Here is a 27,962-nt window from a genome sequence, read left to right as displayed (position 1 = left end):
TGGATATTCAAAAGCTTTATTCAAACATGAAATAAGTACAAACAAAAGAAATACCAAGATTTTTGCATAAATTTACATTCCAGAGACGACACCGTTTTTTGAAATAATTTTTTTAAAAATCTAGAAGCAAGCAGCAAAAACACAAAACAAGGACAGTGCATGAACCATAAATGTTTTTCTTCTGTGTACCTGGCTGCTATGAAGGAGTATGCATCCCATTGCAAATGCATCAAATGGTCATTGCCACCTAAACGGCTGATATACACTAATAAATGATTAGCATGGAACTTTGCATTGTGTTGGCCCATTGCCACCTTACCAGAGATCAAACGGTCCTTGCAGTCACGACTCGCGCTAGGCTACAGAACAGTGCTACAACCAAACATGCTGACAGTACACAGTGGCATCCATTGGTGTCATGCTTCACTACAATGTATATTTCAATAGCGGTTGTAGCGTTGAGAAGACAACTCTTCTCAATGCTACAGGGTTAGCGTGTGTCTTAACCTGGCTAGAGAAACTCCTGTTACTCGGCCCCCTCAGTGCATCATGACATCAAATCAATTCATAAAGGAATGGATGAAGGGCAAAATGCTAATCTTTCCTTTATTGTAATTATCACTTCACCAAAGTGTTGTATATAGTTAGATGTGTTAGTGCCACACACCAGCTAGGTGAAGTGAAATGTGTTGTTTTACAGGGTCAACAATAGCCTGGTCCTTGATCAGATACTAATATCCTAGTCAACGTCTCTGACTATGGTTGTCATGCTAGCAGAGGAGTTGGCTAAAGAAGACACAGGTCTGGGATCAGGCTAGTGTAAGAGTAGGACGACCCACTGATTTAAATACACCTTAGAACAATACAAAACACATCAGGATCCTTGCTGATCAAACAGTAGCTTTGTTACCTAGTGCCATGGACAGCAGATAGCAACTACAGAAGAATACAATACAACCACAGTAGACAGTTTCCACATAGTGCTTTGTGAGCATCATCTTATGGCAGAGTGGTTCTCATTTACTCTACTCAATATATACATCCGAGTCTATGAAATAGACTACGATGGTGAAACTGACATGTGAACCCTGACTTAGAAAGGAGAGAAAGCTTTGTCTTTTGATGTAGAAAAACATGCCAATGTGGATGCAAAATAATATTCAGATATTTATATCTGTGTGCTGAATATTGGTGAACAAAGTTCTTCAAATGTATAAAAATAGCTTTAAAAATTCGGACCATTTTTAGTACAGTGTAGCGTTAGATTCATGTAGATTTTAAACATCCGATACAGTAAAATACAGACTGGTGTAAAAAAGGTCCTCTGCTCCACCTTTCCTCCTCAGAGACATTGCCACATAACAGAATACAAGTCCTCCACACTCAACTTAAGATAGAGCGTTATGAGGACTAAACTAGTCACGACTCCTCATGTACTTCCCGCCAAAAAGAAAAACACTATGCAACCTACCAAACAAGTAGCCTGGTCCCAGACCAGTACATGCTTCAGCCAACTATAACGCTAGTCAGAGAAGTTGGTGAAGCAGAATTGAGATCAGGTTCACCATAGCAGGACTGGTAACCTGGCCCATTTGTGGCAACAGCATTGGGTCTACAGTAGGACATTAGTGTCCAAAGACAAATGTCCAAATCACTGGAAAGGTGGAGCAAGAATCCCCCCCACCCCGTCACCCCAAATTTGGCAAACAGAACTCACAGAATCTCTTTCATACAGGACAGGGTTAAGGAAGGGCCAGAGGTTGTAAGCATCCAACAACTAACTTTATATAGAATATACTCAAGTTGTCACTCATCGTCTTCGTTACAAAGGCCTTTCGTCAATGAACAAGAAAGGGTGAAATGAAAACAAGGTAGAGGATTTAAAAAGGAAACGAGGGGAGTCTATAAACTGGTTGTGTCGCATTCTATAATGCCACAAAGGCAACAACTTTTTTTCCCCCCCACCAAGAAAAAAAAGCAAAGACGAAAGCATGAGTCATGCGGCGCATTCACTTCCTCACGGACACAACAGAAGCATTACCACAGGTAACAATGTACAAAGGCTCAAACACGCACCAACAGACACCTCTCCCATCTAAGAACGGGACGTACAGTAGCATAGGTGGGTGTTTCCGGAGGCAGCTGCCCGCCATCATATACCCCGATATAAAAAAAGGCAAACAGAAAAGGAAAATTTCACAGTTCGCGCCACTGACATTTTAAGGACACTTAGAGTTTCGTATTATTTGGGTTGAGCGCCGAGACAAAGCGTTTCACTTTGTACCTCGTCTATGCTGGTTAAGAGAGTTGCCAAAGCATGATCATTTTTTATTTTTTTTAAACAAGATACGACTGAAATAAATAACTCAAAACTCTACCAGCGGATGTGGAAAAAAAGGCCACCGAATGCTTCTGAGATATGCAAACTCAAACATGACAGCACGTCAAAACCTAACCATGACCCTCGAAGCGTAACAATAACTTGAGCGCAGAAAGGACCGCCGTTGTTAAATGAAGATATCATGGATCGAAATCCTGAACTGAAACACACAAACCTCACCTGCACAAATCCTACTCTTACATGAATGCATCATCTGCTCAAGAGATCTAGTTCTGCATGGATAAAGACAGTATCTCCCACCAGGAGTTCCGATTCCTGGATGAAGGCCAGTTGAGTCAGAAGATGGGGCTACTAATGACAAACAGTGCCCTCAATCCCATAATAGCCCAGGTTTCATATGGCAACTGGCAGGTAACAATACAGGCAGTAAACAGACACCCTTTAGGAGTTAATGGTGAGGTCCCTATTCAATCGAAACCAACGGCCAGATAAACGGCTAAACTTCATGCCCAATGTTTCCTCATTCTTTTACACGTTCGGGTGAGAACATGAATCCTGACATGCACTCATGCAATGCAAATTGAACAGTACTTGTTTGACTTCCTCATAAACCCAGTTAAAAAGTTTGATAGAATCAGGCCCTGAAGCTGGATGCAATAGGAAGTCCTCTCCAAAAGGGACACTTTTTGACCAATTTATCCAGTTAAAGCGTTTAAAAAGTCGACCATGCCCGACCTACATTAATTACATCCTGAGAAAGAACGACTGAACACAAACGTATCAGGTCATCAAAACAGAACCTAGTTTTTAACAGTTCTAACTCAAGGTGGTCAAGTTACGGTTTCTTTGTGCGCTTAAGTGGTTGTTTTGGCGAACAGTAAGTTAACTTTTTTTTTATGTGGTGAAAAGTGTAACATTGAGAGCAGCCCCCTCACTTAGTTCTCTCCCTCCATCTCTACAAGGCTTTTCTTGCCCGAGGTGATGTCTTGTCATCAGACTTCAGACCAACACCGTTGGCAGAACCTCCTAACAAAACAAAAAGGAACAAGAACAACATGTCAGAAACATATTTGCGTCACAGAGTTACAAATGGCTGGAGGTGGGTGTTTAGAGTGGGCAGCGGTGGGGGACTCACCCCGGGCTGGGTCCTTCTTGTGGGGCTTGCTCTTTGGGCTGATAGCCTTCACCTTGGAAGCCTGGCTGTGCTCCCTCCACTTCTTCAGCTGAAAGTTGATGAATTTCCACATCATCCAAGCCTGGGTGAGGCAAATGGCAGCCAGGCATGTCATCCTGAGTCAGGGAAGGAAACATGAGGACCAGCCATGAGCAGGCTTCTCTTCTTTTAGAAAGAGGAAAAGTTCTAAATTGCTCTCAAGGCCCCAATCAGAAGGGGAGAGAGGGCAAATTAAAAAGTGACCTTAAGGAACATGACTTGCCTAACGGTGAGAACATTAAAGTTTCCCTCTGCCAGTGAGAATCCCTGGTTCTCTGCACGGGGCAGTCCGAAGCCGAATGTCAGTACGGAGAGGGTGAGGGTGACGAGGCGTGCGATGACGAAAAGCATCGCCCACAAAGTGAAACTGGGAAAGGAGAATCAGAGGGGGGGGGTTACAAGTCACCACGGCAATAGCAGTGACATATTCTACGGGCTCATGTAAGAAAGGGTTTCCCCCAAACTTTAACCTGGGGCAAGTTTAGTTTTTTTTTGCCCTAGCACTATACAGCGGATTCAAATAATCAAAGCTTGATGAGGAGTTTGTTATTGGAGTCAGCTGTGTAGTGCTAGGGTAAAAAATAGGCATGCACCCGGGGGTGGCCCCAGGACAGAGTTTGGGAACTCCTGATGTAAGACACCATCACTACCAAGTTATTCAAACCAAAATCAGGGGACGCCGACATAGAAGGAAAAGCTCCCATTGGATCACACGAGTGAGTTGCTGAAGGATGGTGATAATTCTAACTAAATCCCAAAACCCTGTGTGCAGATTCTACTGCCAGTGTAAAATCCATACCCCTTCTGCTTGTTCTCGTCGCTGAAATAGAACAGGCGCGAGGCGTGGAACAGGAGCTCCACCAGGGAGTGAGGTACAAGCAGCACCAGGCCCAGCCGGTGGAGGCTAGTGAACACACAGGAAACAGGAAGTCAGCACAGCACCAGGCTAAACATATCAGAACTTCAGATGCCATTTTTTGTCCAGGGATTAACAGCACTGAAATACTCAATATTATTCACATTTGCAGCAGGAAGCATTTTCTTTTAAAGACATCCAGATGATTTATGCATATCTACCATAACAGCCTATAACTGATGCATGCAATTATAAGCTGCAGTACTCCAATATTGTTCAGTAGTAGGTGTCCGATCTATTAGAAAGATTCCATTTGTTTTATTCGGTAAGAACGGCACCACTGCAAGTGCTGCTACCCTAGCGGAAACGTCAACCCTGAGGCCGATTGAGCACATGGTCAGCCAGCCCCGACAGGTGTACAGGATACATCACATTGCAGCGATTTGCAAATAGTCTTGAACGACCTCCTTCCTTCCCTAGACTCCCGTCGGCCATGCCCGGTGATCAGGAACAGATGTGGGGCGCACTAGAATCAAATTAATGCCCTGTGCTGCTTTTACCCAGTCTTCCAGACCAGCGGTCTTGAAGGAGAGAGGACGGAGGGCCATTACATAATAGTGGGCCAAGGTTCAGAAGTCAACTAAACCAGTTAGAGGTACTACTGATGATTCTACCATCTGCTATTACTACTAAATCTTTCCATAGCCACTTTCCCCAGAACAAATTAGTTTGTCAGACATAACCTATGTGTGGTAAGTTTAAAAGACTGCCCGTATTTTGAGGATAAAGTAAGGAAATGTTTACAACTAACCCCACCCATCTACCCCACCCAGCACACAAACTCTCGTCAGGATATATGACATAAACGGGATTGTTTTGACAGCGGTATCCCTCTGGCATAGTTTGAATACCTCCCTTGTTGTCCGCATCGTCCCATCACACTAAACCAGGCCACCTCACACACAGTCACGAGGCGATAAGGGAATATCCACAGCTGCTCACACACACTTCATTGCAATGACAGGAGCACCCAGATATGGAGTGAGTTTACCCCTCTGCCATACCAAACCCTTTCCTCGGCTTGAAGAGAGGTTCTGCCGCTTCATTCAATTATTTGGAAACGGCTCACTCAAGGCCGTGGAATACAGGCTAAATAAAAGTGCAAACAGAAAAAAACTTCCAAAACGGCAGCTCCATTCGAATAGCCCATTCATCCTCTTATCTGACCACTTCACTGAAAAGGACACACTCACTTTAAGACGTAGGCACCGGTGATGTGGAAGACGTAAAGGCAAATGTAATAGAGCTGGCGGGGAATGTCCTCCTGAGAAACAAGCAGGACAGAGCCTTTATTCATGACTGCTGAATCAGTGTAAGATGAGAATAAAGAATAGGAACCATATATATACACACATATATTCACAAGACGTGTGTATATATATATATATATATATTCACAAGATGTAGCACAATTACAGTATAACAACATATATCCTGTTATTTTAAAACTTGGAAGATGGGTCATCTTTTGGACCTAACCCCTGGTGCGATCATGGATGCTTACCTTTCGCACTTTCTGGAAGTACAGCTCAGGAAGGGCGTGGAGCCAGTAGGCCATTTGGCAAATGTAGAAGAACTTCACCTGAAAGCTGCAGAGGACAGGTGACAGGCAGGCAGAGGGAGAGATCAGGTCTATCAATGTAGGGAGGGAGTGGATATGATTGGAAGGTTTGACCATGATAACTTCAATCCCGTAATATATGCATTTTACAAACATGTTATTTGATGGTACATTAAAGTCCATCAATAATAAAAAGGTAATTTGGGAGAAAATATTCAGTTCACAATCTATGCATACCTGCTTATTCCATTTCCTACAAATTAAAATGCATAGAAATAAGATGCCTCGTAACACAATGACAAATCTGGAAAGGATGGGAAGAGAGAGACACACCTGGCACTGTGTGTCTAGCTTGAGTAAAATATCCCATTCTTAATAAATATTTCAAGGGAACCTGACATCTAACATAGATTTGATGAGGCAGCCCAATACAGCAGAAGTGTTCTCCCACACGCAATACTGGGGCTGCAATGTACCCTGGGAAAGCAAGGCCTGTCCGATGTGCCACCTCAAAACAGCCGAGCCTTCCCAGAAAACCTGTGTTCAAGAATGCTTGGTAACTCTAAACAAGAACACACAGAACGAGCCGTGATGAATAGAGGTCTTACCCTGTCCTACTGACATATTGTTGAAATAATGACCGAGCAAGCTGAAGGTGTAAAATGAAATATATAAATCCTTACTTACACCATGTGGGTGTGTGGATAGCCCGCCCATAGGAAAGTAGGATTTGTTGCAAATTCCTCCTAACAGATGAAAAGAAGAGAAGGCGTGAGCCAAAGAACAAATACAACGGGATGGAGTGCTCGTCTCGTCACATAATGTTCCCTGGCAGTGCTTCGTTGGCCTTTTTACCGCTGTTAAGATGCTGCAGCCCCAGATGAAGGAGATTAAGTAGAAGGCAGCAAGCTGTCCCGACTCATTGAACTTGCTGTGTTTGGTTTTTGACAGATGCAACCGCCTATTCATTTTCTGAAATCAGAGAGAATAGGACATGAGAAGCTGGGAAACGTGTCAGTTATCATTTGTTGTGGGCTGTGTAGTGGATGTGGGGGGACGCTATTAGAATGGCTAAGAGGGTGAGGAGGATAAGGCTGATGAGAGAGAAGGCCAGACCTTACTTATTTTATGACTCACACAGAGAGATGGAAAAGAAAAGGGGGGACACGACGACACTCTCGCATACACAGTGACGTATGTATTCTGTGGAGCAACGACCTTTACAGAGTTCCCGCTTTCTCTCTCAGGTCACACACACAGTGTGTCAGGGTCTGTGTGCATAGCCACTCACGTCAAGAACGTATTCCTGTATTAAGGCGTGGAGTATGACAGCGATGAGCAGGTAGAAGAACACAGTGGCCATGTCTTTAGGGCCGTACTGGTATAGGTTCACTGGCTCAGCCCTCTCATCTGATAACACACAAAGAACAAACAAGAAACATGGCTCCAGGGAATCAAATACAAGGTATTGGATACAAGTACTAAATAAATGTAATTAAAAAGGCAAATTATCTTGTTTTAAAAATAGATACAAAAGACAAATGTAAAAAAAACTTACCAAGACCTTGCGTCACATTGTACTGGACAGTGATGAACATGACGGCAAACTTCGCTGTCACCTACAATAAAGGAAGGACATAAGTGTAAATATGCGTGAGAGTCAACAGTACAAATGTGTTAGGCAGAGGTTGGGTGGATAATGTAAACAATCCCCGTATTTTGCTGTAACACAGATGTCAAAGCTAACTGGCTAGCAATCCATTTGGCAATATTAGATCGCCAACTAGGCTGTGTGAAACGCCAGCTGACCAGACAGCCACTAGCTTGAACAGTGCCGTGCCCCCCCCCGTGTGCAATCAGTGTGACACATGAGAAGGGAGACGCTAGCGCCCAGCCCCCCTCGTCAACATAGACGATGCTTTTTTTTTTATATATATATAAAAAAAAATTGATCTAGCTACTTGCCCTACCTAAGCTAACTTATACAGCATACATCCCACGATTTAACACTGTACCTCGAACATCAGGCCGAGGAGAATGACCATAGCCACACACGAAACCATATCGGCGTGATTCTGGATCACGAACTCGTGGCTCAGCACCGCCGGGCTCTTGTTCTTCTTTCGGAAACCCATGGCTGACCGATACAGCTCTCCCTCCCTGCCGCACTTCAGTCACTCGCTGCCCCCCGCTTGCACACAGACGCAAACTCTCCTCTTTTGCTCCCTCCACCACTGCCAGTACACTGGGTAAATTGCAGGTCATGTGTTAGCTAAGAAACGACAACAAAAAAGATGTACCAAACACACACGCGATTTGTTCGTAAGTCAGTCAGTTAAACGTCCAACAGTATTTTTTTTGCCAGCTGCACAAATGCTGACGTCTATTTTGTATGGTAATGAGGAAACCGTCAAAATAAAAGCCCGCAATTGAAAACTGCAACGTGGAGAAGTCAATCAAGATGCTATATTACATTTGAATCAATGTACATTTGTATTGTGCGTATAAGCAAATGTAGGGTGGAATTTACGAAAACAATTACAAACATGCCTCTAAAAACATTTTTTTAAGACCAATATCGAAAAATACAATGTTCAATGTTTAGAGAAACAACTATTCTATGTGCAGAGGTAGAAGTGGGGTTGGGAATACTCAATACAGTAGGTTCTGTAGAATCTATATATTTAGAACACCTACTCCTCCAAGGACTTTTCTTTATTTTACTTCCTTCTACATTGTAGAATAATAGTGAATACATCAAAACTATGAAATAACACATATGGAATCATGAAAAACAGAAAAAGAGATGAAAAACAGCTTCTATCTCAAGGCCATCAGATTCTTAAACAGCCACCCCTACCTACAGACTTGATATCATTGGCCACTTTAATAAATGGAACACTAGTCACTTTAATAATGCCACTTTAATAATATTTACATATCTCACATTACTTATCTCATATGTATATAATGTATATTGTATCCTTCACTATCTATTCTTTACTATCTATTGCATCTCAGCCGCTCTGTCACTGCTCATCCATATATTTTATACTTATATATTCTTATCCAATCCCTTTATTAGATTGTGTGTATTAGGTTCTGTTGTGGAATTTGTTAGATATTAGGTTTTGTTGTGGAATTGTTAGATATTACCTGTTAGATACAGCTGCACTCGGATCTAGAAGCATAAGCATTTTGCTACACTCGCAATAACATCTGCTGACCATGTGTATGTGACCAATAACATTTTATTTGATGTAGTAACAAAAAATGTATTAAACAAATTAAGCACTACTAAAGGACACCAATAATGAGAAGAGACTTGCTTCGGTTAAGAAACACATAAAATGAACATTCGACCAGTGGATATTTGTCCTATGGTCTGGAGTTCAAATTTGAGATGTTTGGTTTCAACTAACATGTCTTTGTGGGTGAACGGATGATCTCCGCATGTGTGTTCCACCGTAAAGCATGGAAGAGGAGGTGTGATGGTGTGGGTGTGCTTTGCTGGTGACACTGTTTGTGATTTATTTAGAATTCAAGGCACACTTAACCAGCATGGCTACCACAGCATTCTGCAGCGATACACCATCCCATCTGGTTTGGTCTTAGTGGAACTATCATTTGGGTTTTTTTTCAATAGGACAATGACCCAACACACCTCCAGGCTGTGTATGGGCTATTTCACCAGAAGGAGAGTTATGGATTGCAGATGACCTGGCCTCCACAATCCCCGAACTCAACCAAATTGAGATGGTTTGGGATGAGTTGGACCGCAGAGTGAAGGAAAAGCAGCCAACGTGCTCAGCATATGTGGGAAATCCTTCAAGACTGTTGGAAAAGCATTCCAGGTAAAGCTGGTTGACAGAATGCCAGGAGTGTGCAAAGCTGTCATGAAGTCAAAGGGTGGCTATTTAAATAATATAAAATATATTTGGATTTGTTTAACACTTCTTGGTTACTACATGATTCCATATGTGTTATTTCATAGTTCTGATATCTTCAGTATTATTCTACAATGTAGAAAATAGTTTTAAAAAAGAAAGAAAAACCCTTGAATGAATAGGTATTCTAAAACGTTTGACCGGTAGTGTAGGTAGAAGTGTGGTTGAGAATACTCAGGAGGATCCATGTATGGTGTTATTTCATGGGGGAATTAATTATTTTTATTTTACTAGGCAAGTCAGTTAAGAACTATTTCTTATATACGATGACGGCCTAGGACCAGTGGGTTAACTGCCTTGTTCAGGGGCAGAACAACAGATTTTTACCTTGTCAGCTCGGGGATTCGATCGAGCAACCTTTCGGTTAATTTCAGTTACTGGCCCAACGCTCTAACCACTAGGCTTCTACGAAGCAAAATATAATTACTGTATATGAATTACATATTGACTTATAGAGTCGGGTCATGTAAGGACTCTATACTAACCAGCATTTTATATGATTTCCAAAACAATACATACATTTATTGTTGTTATGTTGAATATCAGTTGGAAAAACAAAACACTGTCATGACTCTCCTGTGAGGATCCAAAAGATCAAGTGACAGTGGATCAGCTCTACAGAGCTCTCGTTCTCTCACAGAGGTGGAGAGGGATGGATGTGGGGTTTTTATGACCCCTCACGTCGATCGTAAACCATAGGAGGCAGACAATTCTTTTTGGGGCCTAGTTTGGGTGATCAGAATGTCTTTGTGTCTTATGAAGAGTTCTCTGCCCAAAACTACAACATCAAACCATGGACACTGGGACAATATATTTGAACATCCAAATATTGGGAATGATGCCTATTTTGTGACGTCATTAAAAGTAGCATGAAGACGTTATAACGAAAACACTGTAACTTGAAGATTCTTTCATACTGTGTATATCACGTTTACATACTTTATGTTGTGTGGGAAATATCCAGGATAAAGAGAATGTTTATGTGACAATAAGATTGTGATTTCAGTTCTCTAATGAGATCATAGTATATTGTGATACCTTGCCTCGTAACTAGCCACGCCCCAGGGAACCCAAAGAGCGTGTCAGCCTGACGTAAACGCACCCATTTTTACACGAGGGTATAAAGCATTTGAGTTAAGAATTAACATAACTGACTAAACGGACCACAGCTGCAGTGTGGGCTAAGATAGTCACGACCCCGAAAACACAACACGAGGTTGAAGACAAAGGAACCTCTTAACAATCAATGCTAGAGTTGAGTAAGTGCTATGGTTGAATACATTATCTAAGAAGATGAATTTAATAGGACCATCAAGTTATTCTCTTCAAATCACTGTCCTACACTGCTTTCATCACCACTCTGGTATTTTGGGGTATTTTATTAGGATCCCCATTAGCTGTTGCAAAAGCAGCAGCTACTCTTCCTGGGGTCCACACAAAACATGAAACATAATACAGAATGACAAGAACAGCTCAAGGACAGAACTACATTTTTTATTTTTTTAAAGGCACACGTAGCCTAATGTATCAATGCATACACACAAACTATCTAGGTCAAATAGGGGAGAGCCATTGTGTCGCGAGGTGTTGCTTTATCTGTTTTTAAAAAAAAACAGGTTTGCTGTTTATTTGAGTGATATGAGATGGAAGGAAATTCCATGCAATAAGGGCTCTATATAATACTGTACGTTTTCTTACATTTTTTTCTGGATTTGGGGACTGTGAAAAGTCCTCTGACAGCATGTCTGGTGGGATAAGTGTGTGTGTCAGAGCTGTGTGTAAATTGACTATGCAAAAAATGTGGGATTTTCAACACATTAACGTTTCTTATAAAAAGAAGAAGTGATACAGTCAGTCTCTCCTCAACTCTTAACCAAGAGAGACTGGCATGCGTAGTATTTATAGCAGCAATCTGATTACAATGAAGAGAAAAACGTGCCCCTCTGTTCTGGGCCAGCTGCAGCTTAACTAGGTCTTTGCCTGCAGCATTGGACCACATGACTGGACAATAATCAAGATTTGACAAAACTAGAGCCTGTAGAACTTGCTTTTTGGAGTGTGGTGTCAAAAAAGCAGAGCATCTCTTTATTACGGCCAGACCTCTCCCCATCTTTACAACCATTGAATCTATATGTTTTGACGATGACAGTTTAGCCGTCCTTAGGAGACCACTCTTCCAGAACGAGTGCACGTAAACAGACAACTAAGGACATTGTGACCTCTTGTGGACAATCAGAGACTTAAACCTGAGAACGAAGGACAAGGCCATCCAAAGAGGGCCCAACAGAGAGGAAGACCGTCAACACGTAAATAGATCATTACATTACTTCTTACCCAAAGGAACGGCAGTTCAGGGCAAGGTATTAGGGCTAAACTAAGCGTTGTTTACAAATGAATCCAAGTGTTGTTTCTCTTTCTCTCTCGTGCTCTCTCTCTCGCTCTCTTTAAATCTCCATCTTGTGTAACAAGTGTATAAGGTAGTTATGTATGTAAGATTCGGGTTTGTGCAGATTCAAGAAGTCAACGATGTTCAGAATGAGACTGATATGAGGAAATTATTAATTGATGACCGGTACGATATCTATATATTCTTGAGTTAATTCGGGAGACGGTAACTCATTAAATAAACTTTTCCCGTGGTGCCCCAAATTCCTAATGAGTTCATTTTTACATGATTAATTTAACGGAGTAATAATTAAACGTAGTAGGCAATTATTTGATAAATAGCAGTCATCACATTAATGATAGTCATGTCACTATCACACCTTAACATGTTTTCTTAGATTACCCTGTTTGCTTCCAGTGTGAAATAAAATGTCATTCCATACTAGATTTTCATGCACTCTTGCCTTGCCCTAATGGAGGTGCTGATTAAACTAACACTGTAAAAGTGTGAAACAATTTGATCATTGTTATATCCTGATAGTTGCTGGTTGAAAATACAAACTAAACAGGACCTTATTTTATTTTATATTTATTTAACCTTTATTTAACTAGGCAAGTCAGTTGGAAACAAATTCTTATTTACAATGACGGCCTACCCCGGCCAAACCCTAACCCGGGCGACGCTGGGCCAATTGTTCGCCGTCCTATGGAACTTCCAATCACGGCCGGTTTTGACATCACCATGTGGTAAATTGGTTAGTAGACCAATAACAAAGGCAGTTCCAAACCTATCCCAATAACAGATCGTTTTCAGTGTTCCCCTTCCCCCTCAGACAACTCACACGCTATGTTTCCATTAACTTGAACCACAGGCGCAACTTTGGTTTTAGAAGTGGAGGCGACATAACTTGGCGGGGGTGTGGGGGGGGTCCTTAAATTTTTTTGGGGCATCCAAAGTTCATTTCCTGCACTTCTACACAATCTAATATGACCCACGGCCCTTTTGGCCATCTCTATTTAGAACAAAAAGTAAGCAAGCAAAAATGACCACAGTCATCAAGCTAGGTAAGAGATCATTATTAAATATGTGTAAGTGATTGATAAGACTGAAATAGATCAATGATAATTCACTAATCAATATTGTGTTGCACCTTTAACCAACAGCCTAACAAATGAACTCTTACAAATAAAGTACAAAGACGTAACTTTTGATTGTATTTATCAAGGCATTCTCCATTTCAAATTTCATCCAGACCGCCCAGCCAGCCCAAGCTGCCGGCACGCCCGACCCCCACCAGTCTAGTCAATAACACAACTCTCTCCAGAGGAAGAAGAAAAATTGCCAAAGACTCCAGCCATTCTAGTCAGACTGTTCACTCTGCTACCGTACGGCAAGCGGTACTGGAGCACAAAGTCTAGGTCCAAAAGGCTTCTTAACAGCTTCTGCCCCCAAGCCATAAGACTCCTGAACAGCTAATCAAATGACTACCCAACCCACCCTTTTTTATGCTTCTGCTACTCACTGTTTATTATCTATGCATAGTCACATTACCCTTACCTACATAGTATCTCAATTACCTCAACTAACCTGTACCCACCGCACACTGACTAGGTACCAGTACCCCCTGTATATAGCCTCGATATCTTATTGTTGCCATTTTATTTTTTACTTTAGTTTATTTAGTAAATCCTTTTAACTGTATTGTTGGTTAAGGACTTGCAAGTAAGCATTTCGCGGTAAGGTCTACACCCGTTGTATTTGGCGCATGTAACATTTGATTTTGATAACTTCCTGCCCATCTTTTTTGTGTCGCAAGGGAAAGGTTTGGAAAACAAAAGAAACAAAAATTTAAAGACACATACACAGTAACACACAAACTGTACATCCTCCATTTAAGTCATATCATAGGCCTGATAGTACCTTTGAGCTCTTTTAACTTAAGTCTCCAGTATCAACATTTCCAAGCAAACAAAAACAGGGAGAATCTGTAGACATGTTGAGAGAAGAACATAGTATTTTCCCATATTCAGCCTCCGTTCACAAGACCATAATATATGCAAATATATTTACACCTCTAGCAGAAAAATTACATTTCTGAGTGCATGATATTCAGTTTCACTGGCATATAGTACGTTCTATGGATGGTCTTTAAACTGCAGTAATTTATGTCTGAGATTATATGAACATCAGCGGGCATTCTAACAGATCTGTATCCATTCATCATCCATAGCGTTGCCCAGGTCTTCCTCAGATTTTTGTTTGAATTGTTTTGTCTCATCAGGAAAAGCCTCTTTCAACCCTTGATACAGTTTGGAAATCAACTTTAGAGATTTGTCAGACTGTCACAATCGTCATATGGAGTAGAAGGTGAGGACATAAACGCTGCGTGCTTAGTTTACATTCTTAATTGAAGAAATAACATGAAGTAAACTGAACCAAAACAATAAACGAATAACGACGTGAAGCTATAAGAAAACTGTGCTGACAAGCAACTAACAGACATAGATAATCACCCACAAAGTACCCACAGAATATGGCTGCCTAAATATGGTTCCCAATCAGAGACAACGATAGACAGCTGCCTCTAATTGAGAACCAATGTAGGCAACCATAGACATACAATTTACCTAGAAAGGAAACAGCCCCATAAACATACAAAACCCTTAGATAAGACAAAAAAAAAACACATACATCACCCATGTCACACCCTGACCTAACAAAAATAACAAGGAAAACAAAGAATACTAAGGTCAGGGTGTGACACAGACCACCTTAAAACAGTTTCAACCTTTGAAGCTTCTTGCTTGTCCAGGGTTTGCTGCGCAGAGAGAATAAAGTGTTTTATCTGCAAAAGCTCACCTCTGCGCCGTCACAGACTTATCTTCCCTGGCTGCCTGACCCTAATGAGACCCAGGTCACTATCTGATCCTGCTCAGATGAGGCATGAAAAATAATTCCCTTGGTGTACATTTATACATTATATTATCCAAGAATATAATAAGTGGGTGAATAATTGAAATTACCATTATTCCCTGATCCCAGACTGTAGCCTACCCATCAACTGTAATGGTTTTCTTGAGTTGATGGAGAGGCGGACCAATACGCAGCGTGGTTACTACTCATGGTTCTTTAATAAAGCAACTACACATGAACAGTCTACCAAAACAAGAACTGTGAAAAACCAAAACAAGAACTGTGAAAAACCAAACCAGCCCTATCTGGTGCAAACACAGAGACCAGAACAATCACCCACAAAACCCAACACCAAACAGGCAACCTAAATATGGTTCCCAATCAGAGACAATGACTAACACCTGCCTCTGATTGAGAACCATATCAGGCCAAACATAGAAATAGACAAACTAGACATGTAACATAGAATGCCCACTCAGATCACACCCTGACCAAACAAAACATAGAAACATACAAAGCAAACTATGGTCAGGGTGTGACATCAACTCAATATCGAACTTCGTATCCATTCACTGATTGTTATGGCTAATATACTACAAAATTCTCCTGAGCTCCGTAGACTGGTCTTCCCTGGCTGTCTGATCCTGCAGGGACACCTGTCACCATCTGATCCTGCTCAGACATGATGAGCACAGTCTTGTGTACTGACTGTGCACCATGGCAGTGAAGCCTGTATAGCTGTTTATACCGTGTCAGTGTGAAAGGTAGGGAATTAGCTAGGGAAACTGACAGCTCAATAGCGTTACATTGCTATCCTGACTAATAAAAACTTGCATTGCTGTCACGTTCTGACCTTTATTCCTTTGTTTTGTCTTTATTTAGTATGGTCAGGGCATGAGTTGGGGTGGGCAGTCTATGTTCGTTTTTCTATGTTTTCTATTTCTATGTTTGGCCTGATATGGTTCTCAATCAGAGGCAGCTGTCTATTGTTCTCCCTGATTGAGAACCATATTTAGGTAGCCTGTTTTCCTTTGTGTTTTGTGGGTGGTTATTTTCAGTCTTTGTGTGTCTGCACCAAATAGAACTGTTTCGGTTGTATTTTTGAAGTGTTCAGTTTCTTATTAAAAAGATGAACACTAACCATGCTGCGCTTTGGTCCTCTCCTTCTTCCACAGACGACAGCCGTTACAATTGCACTGAAGAAAATGTCATAATATCGGTGTTCCACCATTTGGCTGCTGGTTTCATTTGATTCAGGTCTAGTGTAATTGAGGCAAAAATAATAGCAGAAGTTAGTGAGTTAGCTAGATAGCTAATGTTTACCATTTACCATTAACTCTAGCTCATGGTACATCATCAAATTTACTTCTATTGAAACGGAACAAAACAGGCTACAAAACATTTCCATATACACAACAGACGTTAGATAGTGCTACCTGGTAGATAGCTAGAGCTGAACTGGCTGTGGTAGCTACTAGCTAACTTCTAGTTAATTCACTTAGTCGAGAGCGGATGAAACATTTGCTAAGGTAACATAAGTTACACTACAAGCTAAGCACTGGGAATAAATATGTTTTTCACCTGTCAAACAGCAGTTACCCTGCCAGATCAGTCAGAGTAACCAGTTACTGCTCTGCTTGCTTTTACAACTTGGAGAAAGGGCAACACCAACAGCAGCTGCCTCTGTTTATTTCTCCCATGCTGGTCCTATACGCCAGCCTTTCAGAAGCTTTGTCTTCACATAACCTCTCCGCATGCTCTGTCGTGTACGTGCGGTCCTAAACAACCATTATCAATTGATTTGCACTTTTCGCACCAAAGTATTTTAATCTCTAGGAGATGGAACACGTCTCTTTCCTGAGCGGTATGACGGCTGTGTGGTCCCATGGTGTTTATACTTGCGTACTATTGTTTGTACAGATGTACATGGTACCTTCAGGCGTTTGGAAATTGCTCCAAGTATTACCCAGACTTGTGGAGGCCTACAATTGTTTTTCTGAGGTTTTGGCTGATTTCTTTTGATTTTCCCATGATGTCAAGCAAAGAGGCACTGAGTTCGAAGGTAGACCTTGAAATACATCCACAGGTACTTCTCCAATAGACTCAAATGATGAAAGCCATGACATCATTTTCTGGAATTTTCCAAGCTGTTTAAAGGCACATAGTGTATGTAGACTTCTGACCCACTGGAATTGTGATACAGTGAATTATACGTGAAATAATCTGTCTGTTAACAATTATTGGAAAAATGACTTGTGTTATGCACAAAGTAGATGTCCTAACCGACTTGCCAAAACTATAGTTTGTTAACAAGAAATTTGTGGAGTGGTTGAAAAACGAGTTTTAATGACACCAACCTAATTGTATGTAAACTTCCGACTTCAACCGTATCTGTTTCATGTCTCAGGTAGCCCTCAAATGCCAGCATTGATAGAATGCAGTAATTTACTAATATTTGCCTTATTCTAATAATTCTCATGTGCTAACGTATTGTCAATGTCTTTGCCATGGTGAAACTTGGACTCCTGTGGATTTTATTTTTGTTAATTTAACTAGGCAAATCAGTTAACAACACATTATTATTTACAATGAAGGCCTACCAAAAGACAAAAGGTCTCCTGTGGGGACGGGGGCTGATATTAACAATGTAAAATAATAGAAAAATATAGGACAAAACACTCATCACGACAAGAGAGTCACCACAACACAACATAAAGAGAGACCTAAAATAGCATGGCAGCAGCACATGACAACACAGCATATTAGCAATACAACATGACAACAACATGGTAGAAACACAACATGGCAGCAGCACAACATGGCCGCAGCACAAAACATGGAACAAACATTATTGGGCCCAGACAACAGCATAAAGTGTCACACCTGCTCCCGCTCCCCCTCTCTGGCGCTTGAGGTCACCAGGCTGCCCATCATTACGCACGTCTGTCCTCACAGAATGCAGACACCAATATTGGAAGCATCAGGGAGTTTTTTTGTTTTTTGTTGGGGTTGGTGACGCTGGGTCCGGGTGCCGCTGCCGAAAGAACCGGAGTTGCCTTAGCTGGCTCGAAAGGTTTTCTTGCCTCAGTTGGCTCGGCAGCCTCCCATTCCACATCATGCCTCAACCAGCTCGTCGGGCTCCCACGCCTCAAGCTGGCTCATCAGGCTCGTCCTGGGGGGGGGGTACTGTGCCAGGCTGCCCATCATTACACATACCTGTCACCTTCGTTACACGCATCGGCGCTTCATTAGACTCACCTGTACTCCTTCAAGTTTTGATTGCCTACTTATATCTGTCTGTTCTTCTGTTTCATCCCGGTGTCAGCATTGATGTCGTTATTCCCCCCTTTCCAGACACTGCCTGTGTTCGGTTTCATGTCCATTGTTTACACAGTTCACAGATATTTGAAGTTTATTTTTGATCAGCTCTGTCACAGAGCCTCTGTGTTGCATCTGTTTCTGGAGTCTGACCATTTAATGGTCATCAGAGAGAAAATATTCTCGACAAAGGCATTTGAGCCTGGCACACTGAGGACAAATGAGACAATCCTGAACATGCTGATTCAAGTTGGCTTTCCCTAGGTTTTGGAAAACTGCCACCCACTTCTCACTGGTGGATTTTGTGGCATCCTGTCTGGCTTTCTGTATTTTCTCCCGGCTAACACAACACTCTTCATAGAATTGGTCCATACTGACCGTCTCTGTCATTTTGAGGGCAACCAGCACCTGCTCCAGGTCAGTGAAGGAGAGCTCCTCATAGAGGCTGGTCAGTGAAGGAGAGCTCCTCATAGAGGCCAATCGGTTTCAGTTTCACCATTACATTTTCTGGTGAGAAATCAAACCACTTGTCAATGTATGTAATGACAGTGTCATAGAACTTCACAAAGTCCTGTTGCTGCTTAGACCTTTGTGCTGACAATTGTTTGTCCACCAGCTGCTTGATCTGGTATCCAAAAAAGCTGTCCTGTTTCCACTGAAGCATCTTAATTTTGAACTTTTGGACTTCCTCATAAACATCTGTGACGCAGAGCGTTGTTTCCTCCAGCTTTTTGCGAGTTGGTCGAAAACACACCCAGTAGTTGTTGTTGTTGAGCTTAACAAGGCAGTCGGCGCCGTTGTAGCCGAGTCCCTGTGTAACCGTGTGGGACACATACGAGGCTTCACTTGCCGCGATTTTGTCATTTTCCTCAGTAGACGTCACAAAGAATGCACCGTATTGCTAGCACCTTTAGCTAGCGCAGCCTTCTCGTGCATTTCTGTGGATGCATGCTGAGTTAGGTAATTCCCCCCACACATGGCCAGTTGAGAATTCCCGACAGCATAAAGTACAGAAAGCTTTCGTCGACACACCTGTGGTGGAATTATTGGAATCAAAAGGAGAGACTTTTTAGATTTCTTCAAAACAATCCAACTTTATTATTTAATTACTGCAGTAATGGAGCTGGTCGGTAATCACCCCTGGAGGTGATCACTGAGAACTCAACGAGCTGGTTTACTGCAGTAATGGAGCTGGTCGGTAATCACCCCTGGAGGTGATCACTGAGAACTCAACGAGCTGGTTTACTGCAGTAATGGAGCTGGTCGGTAATCACCCCTGGAGGTGATCACTGAGAACTCAACGAGCTGGTTTACTGCAGTAATGGAGCTGGTCGGTAATCACCCCTGGAGGTGATCACTGAGAACTCAACGAGCTGGTTTACTGCAGTAATGGAGCTGGTCGGTAATCACCCCTGGAGGTGATCACTGAGAACTCAACGAGCTGGTTTGAGCCACAGCATTCTACAGCAAAGTCCATCCTCCTTCAGTCTACATAACACACAACAGATGTATGGAATGGGTCACAAGGTTAAGATTTGTATGAAAGATACTTATAGTTATGTGTCAACAGTTTTCATTGTGTAGAGACCAGTGTCAGGCCCCCCAACTCCATACTGGAGCCATGTCTCCCTGGTACCGCATAGAACAGAAACATTAACTCATGCTCTGGAATGTGGTAATCCCAAAGACATCGTAAATCTCCTGTCAGTGTAATCTCTCAGAGGCCCACTTTCAGTTCACACAGACACAATAGGGAGTTATAAGAACCATCTTTTCTGTTGCGTAAAACAACCATTTGATGAAATAAAAGTATTATAACATAGGCTTGTAATTTCCACCATACACCACTGACGGGTTTAACCCACATATTTTTTTGCTTCCTATTGTTGTTTGTAGCTGCACAGTACTTTCTTTTTTGCAGGTTTATCCATATTTCCTTGATATGCCATACCGACCGAACAACAACAGGAACTTCATTGCAGGAATTGGCGCATTTACTCTATACTGTGATTGGATGAATATACAGGACAAACCAATTTTTGCCTAATATCCCGGCTAACACGGGACAGTTGGCAACCCTATAAGACACGGGGCAGAAACATTATGTACAAAATAAGTTACAAATAATGCGAAAAAACACACACAATAGGTTAGGGGATCGTAAAACGGTAGCCACCTTCTCCGGCACCATTACCTAACTTAAGTAGTACTTTCAAGTATTTTACTTAAGTACTTTATACCACTGACTAAAAGTTAATTTCTTTAAATATAGCAGACACAAAAGATTTTCAACATACCAGTTTTGGTGTAAACTTTCTAAAGAAATGCTGGTATAAATAATACAATATTCAAAATAAAAGTACGTCAAATTATCCACTTAGTTTTTCAAAGGGGGTTGCAATGCTATAAAAAACAGTGGCTCTAGAGTGCTAAAAACAATCAATATTCCCGAAGTTTAGCATGTCTTTGCAGGGGACTCTTATTTTGAAGAAAAAAATCTGTAATCGTGCTGCCAGCATAATATGAAAGACAGTACAGTATGAAGATGGGCTAAAACTACTTATTCAATAGAAATCCCCCTCAGACTTGTAGGCGATGTCATGGCGATGTTGCCTAGCTAAACTCATGTGTAGAAGAAACACGTAATCGGGTCTAACTGTCGCAGTGTTGCCATGTTCGTAGTATTCCTGCATTGGGATACTTTGAAAACGATGACGCAGATGTAAATGTATTGGTCGCGGGCTTTTGGGCTATTTCTAAGTTGCACTGCGGCCACCAATGCATTTTTCTTAATATATACATATTTCACTGTGACCTGCTCCTGACTGTCAGGCAGTGAGACAGGCCGTTGCTGAGTGAGTGAGTGAGTGAGTGAGTGAGTGATGATCTGATGATCTGGTGCTTCTGTCACCAACCAAGGAGGGCCTACAGCAGCACCTAGATATTCTGCACAGATTCTTCCAGACCTGGGCCCTGACAGTAAATCTCAGTAAGACCAAAATAATGGTGTTCCAAAAAAGGTCCAGTTGCCAGGACCACAAATACAAATTCCATCTAGACACCGTTGCCCTAAAGCACACAAAAAAACTATACATACCTTGGCCTAAACATCAGCGCCACAGGTAACCTCCACACAGCTGTGAACGATCTGAGAGACAAGGCAAGAAGGGCATTCTATGGCACCAAAAGGAACATAAAATTTAACATACCAATTAGGATCTGGCTAAAAATACTTGAATCAGTTGAAGAACCCATTGCCCTTTATGGTTGTGAGGTCTGGGGTCCGCTCACCAACCAAGAATTCACAAAATGGGACAAACACCAAATTGAGACTCTGCATGCAGAAATCTGCAAAAATATCCTCCGGTACAAAGTAGAACACCAAATAAGGCATGCAGAGCAGAATTAGGCCGATACCCGCTAATTATCAAAATCCAGAGAAGAGCCATTAAATTCTACAACCACCTGAAAGGAAGCGATTCCCAAACCTTCCATAACAAAGCCATCACCTACAGAGAGGTGAACCTGGAGAAGAGTTCCCTAAGCAAGCTGGTCCTGGGGCTCTGTTCACAAACACACCTCACAGAGCCCCAGGACAGCAACACAATTAGACCCAACCAAATCATGAGAAAACAAAAAGATAATTACTTGATACATTGGAAAGAATTAACAAAAAAACAGAGCAAACTAGAATGCTATTTGGCTGGGTCACAAGGTTAAGAGAAAAAAAATGGACAGTGGCAGTACACAGTGGCAGAATACCTGACCACTGTGACTGACCCAACCCTAAGGAAAGCTTTGACTATGTACAGACTCAGTGAGCATAGCCTTGCTATTGAGAAAGGCCGCCGTAGGCAGACCTGGCTCTCAAGAGTAGACAGGCTATGTGCACACTGCCCACAAAATGAGGTGGAAACTGAGCTGCACTTCCTAACCTCCTGCCCAATGTATGACCATATTAGAGACACATATTTCCCTCAGATTACACAGATCCACAAAGAATTCGAAAACAAACCCGATTTTGATAAACTCCCATATCTACTGGGTGAAATACCATAGTGTGCCATCACAGCAGCAAGATTTGTGACCTGTTGCCACAGGAAAAGGTCAGCCAGTGAAGAACAAACACCATTGTAAATACAACCCATATTTATGCTTATTTATTTTCCCTTTTGTACTTTAACCATTTGTACATTGTTACAACACTGTATATATACATAATATGACATTTGTAATGTCTTTATTCTTTTGGAACTTCTGTGAGTGTAGTGTTTACTGTTCATTTTTATTGTTTATTTCACTTTTGTATATTATCTACTTCACTTGCTTTGGCAATGTTAACACGTTTCCCATGCCAATAAAGCCACTTTAATTAAATTGAAATTAGTGAGCGAGTGGTGGAGAGGGATGTGTGTGTGTGTGTGTGTGTGTGTGTTGAGAGTGCTCTACAGTTATTGGCTTGAGTCATGTGAGCTAGAGGAGAGAGAGCAGCAGTGCGAGTTGTGACCATTTTTTTTTACCAGTTGTAGGTAGGCTATTTAGATTGTCCTTATGGAGACACTTATTTACAAACCTTTTTCCATAAAACATATAAAATACTCTAGAACTGATGCACATCAACACAGAGTTACACATGGAGTAAAACAAACATACAGTCAATAATACAGTAGAAAAATAAGTCTATATACAATGTGAGCAAGTACGGTGAGATAAGGGAGGTAAAGGCAAAAAAAGGACATGGTGGCGAAGTAAATACAATATAGCAAGTAAAACACTGCAATGGTTGATTTGCAGTGGAAGAATGTGCAAAGTGGAGATAGAAATAATGGGGTGCAAAATAAATAAATACACTAGGGAAAGGGGTAGTTGTTTGGGCTAAAATATAGATCGGCTATGTACAGGTGCAGTAATCTGTGAGCTGCTCTGACAGCTGGTGCTTAAAGCTCGTGAGGGAGATAAGTGATTCCAGTTTCAGAGATTATTGTATTTCGTTCCAGTCATTGGCAGCAGAGAACTGGAAGGAGAGGCGGCCAGAGGAAGAATTGGTTTTGGGGGTGACCAGAGAGATATACCTGCTGGAGCGCGTGCTACAGGTGGGTGCTGCTATGGTGACCAGCGAGCTGAGATAAGGGGGGACTTTACCTAGCAGGGTCTTGTAGATGACCTGGAGCCAGTTGGTTTGGCGACGAGTATGAAGCGTGGGCCAGCCAACGAGAGTGTACAGGTTGCAGTGGTGGGTAGTATATGGGGCTTTGAGTAGGCTATTAAGTAGGGTGTTGGAGGCTATTTTGTAAATGACGTAAATCGCCGAAGTCGAGGATTGGTAGGATGGTCAGTTTTACAAGGGTATGTTTGGCAGCATGAGTGAAGGATGCTTTGTTGTGAAATAGGAAGCCAATTCTAGATTTAACTTTGGATTGGATATGTTTGATGTGAGTCTGGAAGGAGAGTTTACAGTCTAACCAGACACCTAGGTATTTGTAGTTGTCCACATATTCTAAGTCAGAGCCGTCCAGAGTAGTGATGTTGGACAGGCGGGCAGGTGCATGCATTTATTTTTACTTGTATTTAAGAGCAATTGGAGGTCACGGAAGGAGAGTTGTATGGCATCGAAGCTCGCCTGGAGGGTTGTTAACACAGTGTCCAAAGAAGGGACAGAAGCATACAGATGTCGTCTGCGTAGAGGTGGATCAGAGACTCACCAGCAGCAAAAGCGATATCATTGATGTATACAGAGAAGAGAGTCGGTCCAAGAATTGAACCCTGTGGCACTCCCCTAGAGACTGTCAGAGGCCCGGACAACAGACCCTCCGATTTGACACACTGAACTCTATCAGAGAAGTAGTTGGTGAACCAGGCGAGGCAATAATTTGAGAAACCAAGGCTGTCGAGTCTGCCGATGAGGATGTGGTGATTGACAGAGACGAAAGCCTTGGCCAGGTCAATGAATACGGCTGCTCAGTACTGTTTCTTATCGATGGCGGTTAAGATATCGTTTAGGACCTTGAGCGTGGCTGAGGTGCACCCATGACCAGCCCTGAAACCAGATTGCATAGCGGAGAAGGTATGGTGGGATTCGAAATGGTCGGTAATCTGTTTGTTGACTTGGCTTTCGAAGACCTTAGAAAGGCAGGGTAGGATAGATATAGGTCTGTAGCAGTTTGGGTCAAGAGTGTCCCCCCCTTTGAAGAGGGGGATGACCGCAGCTGGTTTCCAATCTTTGGGAATCTCAGACGACATGAAAGAGAGTTTGAACAGGCTAGTAATAGGGGTGGCAACAATTTTGGCAGATAATTTTAGAAAGAAAGGGTCCAGATTGTCTAGCCCGGCTGATTTGTAGAGTCCAGATTTTGCAGCTCTTTCAGAACATCAGCTGACTGGATTTGGGAGAAGGAGAAATGGGGAAGGCTTGGGCGAGTTGCTGTGGGGGGTGCAGTGCTGTTGACCGGGGTAGGGGTAGCCAGGTGGAAAGCATGGCCAGCCGTAGAAAAATGCTTATTGAAATTCTCAATTATAGTGAATTTATCGGTGGTGACAGTGTTTCCTATCTTCAGTGCAGTGGGCAGCTGGGAGGAGGTGTTCTTATTCTCTATGGACTTTACAGTGTCCCAGAACTTTTTTGAGTTTGTGTTGCAGGAAGCAAATTTCTGCAGGAAAAAGCTAGGTTTGGCTTTTCTAACTGCCTGTGTATATTGGTTTCTATCTTCCCTGAAAAGTTGCATATCACGGGGGCTGTTCGATGCTAATGCAGAACGCCATAGGATGTTTTTGTGTTGGTTAAGGGCAGTCAGGTCTGGAGAGAACCAAGGGCTATATATGTTCCTGGTTCTGAATTTCTTGAATGGGGCATGCTTATTTAAGATGGTGAGGAAGGCATTTTAAAAAAAATAACCAGGCATCCTCTACTGACGGGATGAGATCAATATCCTTCCAGGATACCCCAGCCAGGTGGATTAGAAAGGCCTGCTCGCTGAAGTGTTTCAGGGAGCGTTTGACATTGATGAGTGGAAGCCGTTTGACCGCTGACCGTTTATGGATGCAGGCAATGAGGCAGTGATCGCTGAGATCTTCTTTGAAAACAGCAGAGGTGTATTTAGAGGGCAAGTTGGTTAGGATGATATCTATGAGGGTGCCCGTGTTTACGGCTTTGGCGTGGTCCCTGGTAGGTTCATTGATAATTTTTGCGAGATTTAGGGCATCAAGCTTAGATTGTAGGACGGCTGGGGTGTTAAGCATGTTCCAGTTTAGGTTGCCTAGCAGCACGAGCTCTGAAGATAGTTGGGGGGCAATCAGTTTACATATGGTGTCCAGAGCATAGCTGGGGGCAGAGTGTGGTCTATAGCAGGCGGCAACAGTGAGAGACTTGTTTTTAGAGAGGTGGATTTTTAAAAGTAGAAGTTCAAATTGTTTGGGTACAAACCTGGATAGTAGGACAGAACTCTGCAGGCTATCTTTGCAGTAGATTGCAACACCGCCCCTTTGGCCGTTCTATCTTGTCTGACAATGTTGTAGTTAGGGATGAAAATTTCAGAATTTTTGGTGGTCTTCCTAAGCCAGGATTCAGACATGGCTAGAACATCCGGGTTGACAGAGTGTGCTAAAGCAGTGAATATAACAAACTTAGGGAGGAGGCTTCTAATGTTAACATGCATGAAACCAAGTCTATTAAGGTTACAGAAGTCATCAAAAGAGAGCGCCTGGGGAATAGGACTGGAGCTAGGCACTGCAGGGCCTGGATTCACCTCTACATCACCAGAGGAACAGAGGAGGAATAGGATAAGGGTACGGCTAAAAACTATGAGAATTGGTCGTCTAGAACGTCTGGAACAGAGAGTAAAAGGAGGTTTCTGGGGGCGATAAAATAGCTTCAAGGTATAATGTACAGACAAAGGTATGGTAGGATATGAATACAGTGGAGGTAAACCTAGGTATTGAGTGTTGATGAGAGAGATATTGTCTCTAGAAACATCATTGAAACCAGGCGATGTCATCGCATGTGTGGGTGGTGGAACTGAAAGGTTGGATAAGGTGTAGTGAGCAGGGCTAGAGGCTCTACAGTGAAAGAAGCCAATAAACACTAACCAGAACAGCAAAGGAAAAGGCATATTGACATGAAGGAAAGGCATGCTTAGTCGAGTGATCATAAGGGTCCAGTGAGTAGTGAGGTTAGTTGGGGTCACGGCGATTCAGACAGCTAGCCGGGCCATCAGTAGCAAGCTAGCATCTGATGGAGGTCTGTTTTTAGCCACCTTGTGCGTTTCTGTCGGTAGATTAGTGGGGTTCCGTGTGGTAGAGGGGATCAATCCAATTGGCAAAATAGATATAGTTATACAGTAGTGACCCAAGAAAAATTGTCCGGTAGACCTATTCAGATAGCAGCCGATAAGACAGCTAACAATTAGCGGGCCTCAGATGGGCGTTCAGGTAACGTCGTGACAGAGGGGCCAGTTGGATAACTCCTTCAGGCAGATAACGTCTGTAGTCCAGTCGTGAAGGCCAGGTGGGGCTCCGCATTGGCAGTAAAACGGGTCCGGATAGGTGATTGTAGCCCAGGAGTGGCTGATGGAACTCTTCAGCTGGCTAGCTCCGGAATAATTGATGTTTGCTCCGGGATCGACGTAAGCCAATAGTCAAACGGATAGCAGCTAGCTAGCTGCGAGATCCAGGTGTAAATGTCCAGAGCTTTCGGTTGAAATCCGGGGATATGGAGAGAAAAATAGGTCCGGTATGTTCTGGTCTGAGTCACGTTGTACAAAACTGCAGATATATTTTCGAGCTAAAGGATAGCTGATGACCACAAACTGTGGTTAGCTGAATACTAACATTAGCCAGTAAACTGGTTAGCTTCTGGCTAGCTTCTGGTTAGCTTCTGGTTAGCTTCTGGCTAGCTTCTATTGTAGATTTCAGATTTGAGGTAAATAATATACATTTTTTAAATTGGTGAGGCGGGTTGCAGGAGAATGTTTTGAAGTTGAGTTTTTGGAAAATAAAATATATAAAAGATATGCGAAGAAAGGTGTAAATATATATATATACGGGACACGACAAGACGAGGACAAAGAACGTCTGACTGCTATGCCATCTTGGGCTTAGCTCATAGTAAGTGTAAGTACATTATTTTGTTCGGAGGTGAATGTATCAAACCAGTTCCGTGATAAAAGTTTTTTGTTGTTGTGCACTCTCCTCAAACAATAGCATGGCATTTTTTCACTGTAATAGCCACTGTAAATTGGACAGGGCAGTTTGATTAACAATCATTTAAAATTTCTGCCCATATAAGACATGTCTATGTCCTGGAAAGTTGCTGTTACTTACAACATCATTCTAGTCACATTACCACCCGTTAGCGCATCAGCCGTCTGGGTAT

The 27,962-nt window shown here is 42.3% G+C and overlaps 1 protein-coding gene across 1 annotated transcript; it reads right to left on the bottom strand.

Annotated features, from left to right (window-relative positions):
- Positions 1-2: 2 nt before the first annotated feature.
- On the bottom strand, positions 3-8,422 carry LOC112215783 (translocating chain-associated membrane protein 1-like 1). Its single transcript, XM_024375180.2, has 11 exons — positions 8,047-8,422; positions 7,590-7,650; positions 7,323-7,441; positions 6,887-7,003; positions 6,719-6,777; positions 5,975-6,059; positions 5,664-5,734; positions 4,354-4,458; positions 3,778-3,921; positions 3,477-3,631; positions 3-3,367 (listed from the first exon to the last, which is right to left on the bottom strand). Exons 1-11 carry the CDS (start codon positions 8,164-8,166, stop codon positions 3,297-3,299), a joined length of 1,107 nt encoding a protein of 368 aa, XP_024230948.1. The 5' UTR covers positions 8,167-8,422; the 3' UTR covers positions 3-3,296.
- Positions 8,423-27,962: the final 19,540 nt, after the last annotated feature.

Source organism: Oncorhynchus tshawytscha, linkage group LG16 (assembly GCF_018296145.1).
Source record: "Oncorhynchus tshawytscha isolate Ot180627B linkage group LG16, Otsh_v2.0, whole genome shotgun sequence".
NCBI lineage: Eukaryota > Metazoa > Chordata > Actinopteri > Salmoniformes > Salmonidae > Oncorhynchus > Oncorhynchus tshawytscha.
Note: the sequence above shows the minus strand (reverse complement) of the source record. Positions and strands in the feature narration are given on the sequence as shown.

Excerpts from the sequence above, each read along its gene's own strand:
- LOC112215783 (XM_024375180.2), bottom strand. The coding sequence starts at position 8,166 with ATGGGTTTCCGAAAGAAGAACAAGAGCCCGGCGGTGCTGAGCCACGAG. Across the intron at positions 6,778-6,886 it reads GCTGCAGCATCTTAACAGCG|GAGGAATTTGCAACAAATCC; the intron begins GTAAAAAGGCCA and ends TTCATCTGTTAG. Across the intron at positions 3,922-4,353 it reads GACGAGAACAAGCAGAAGGG|TTTCACTTTGTGGGCGATGC; the intron begins GTATGGATTTTA and ends CTCCTTTCCCAG.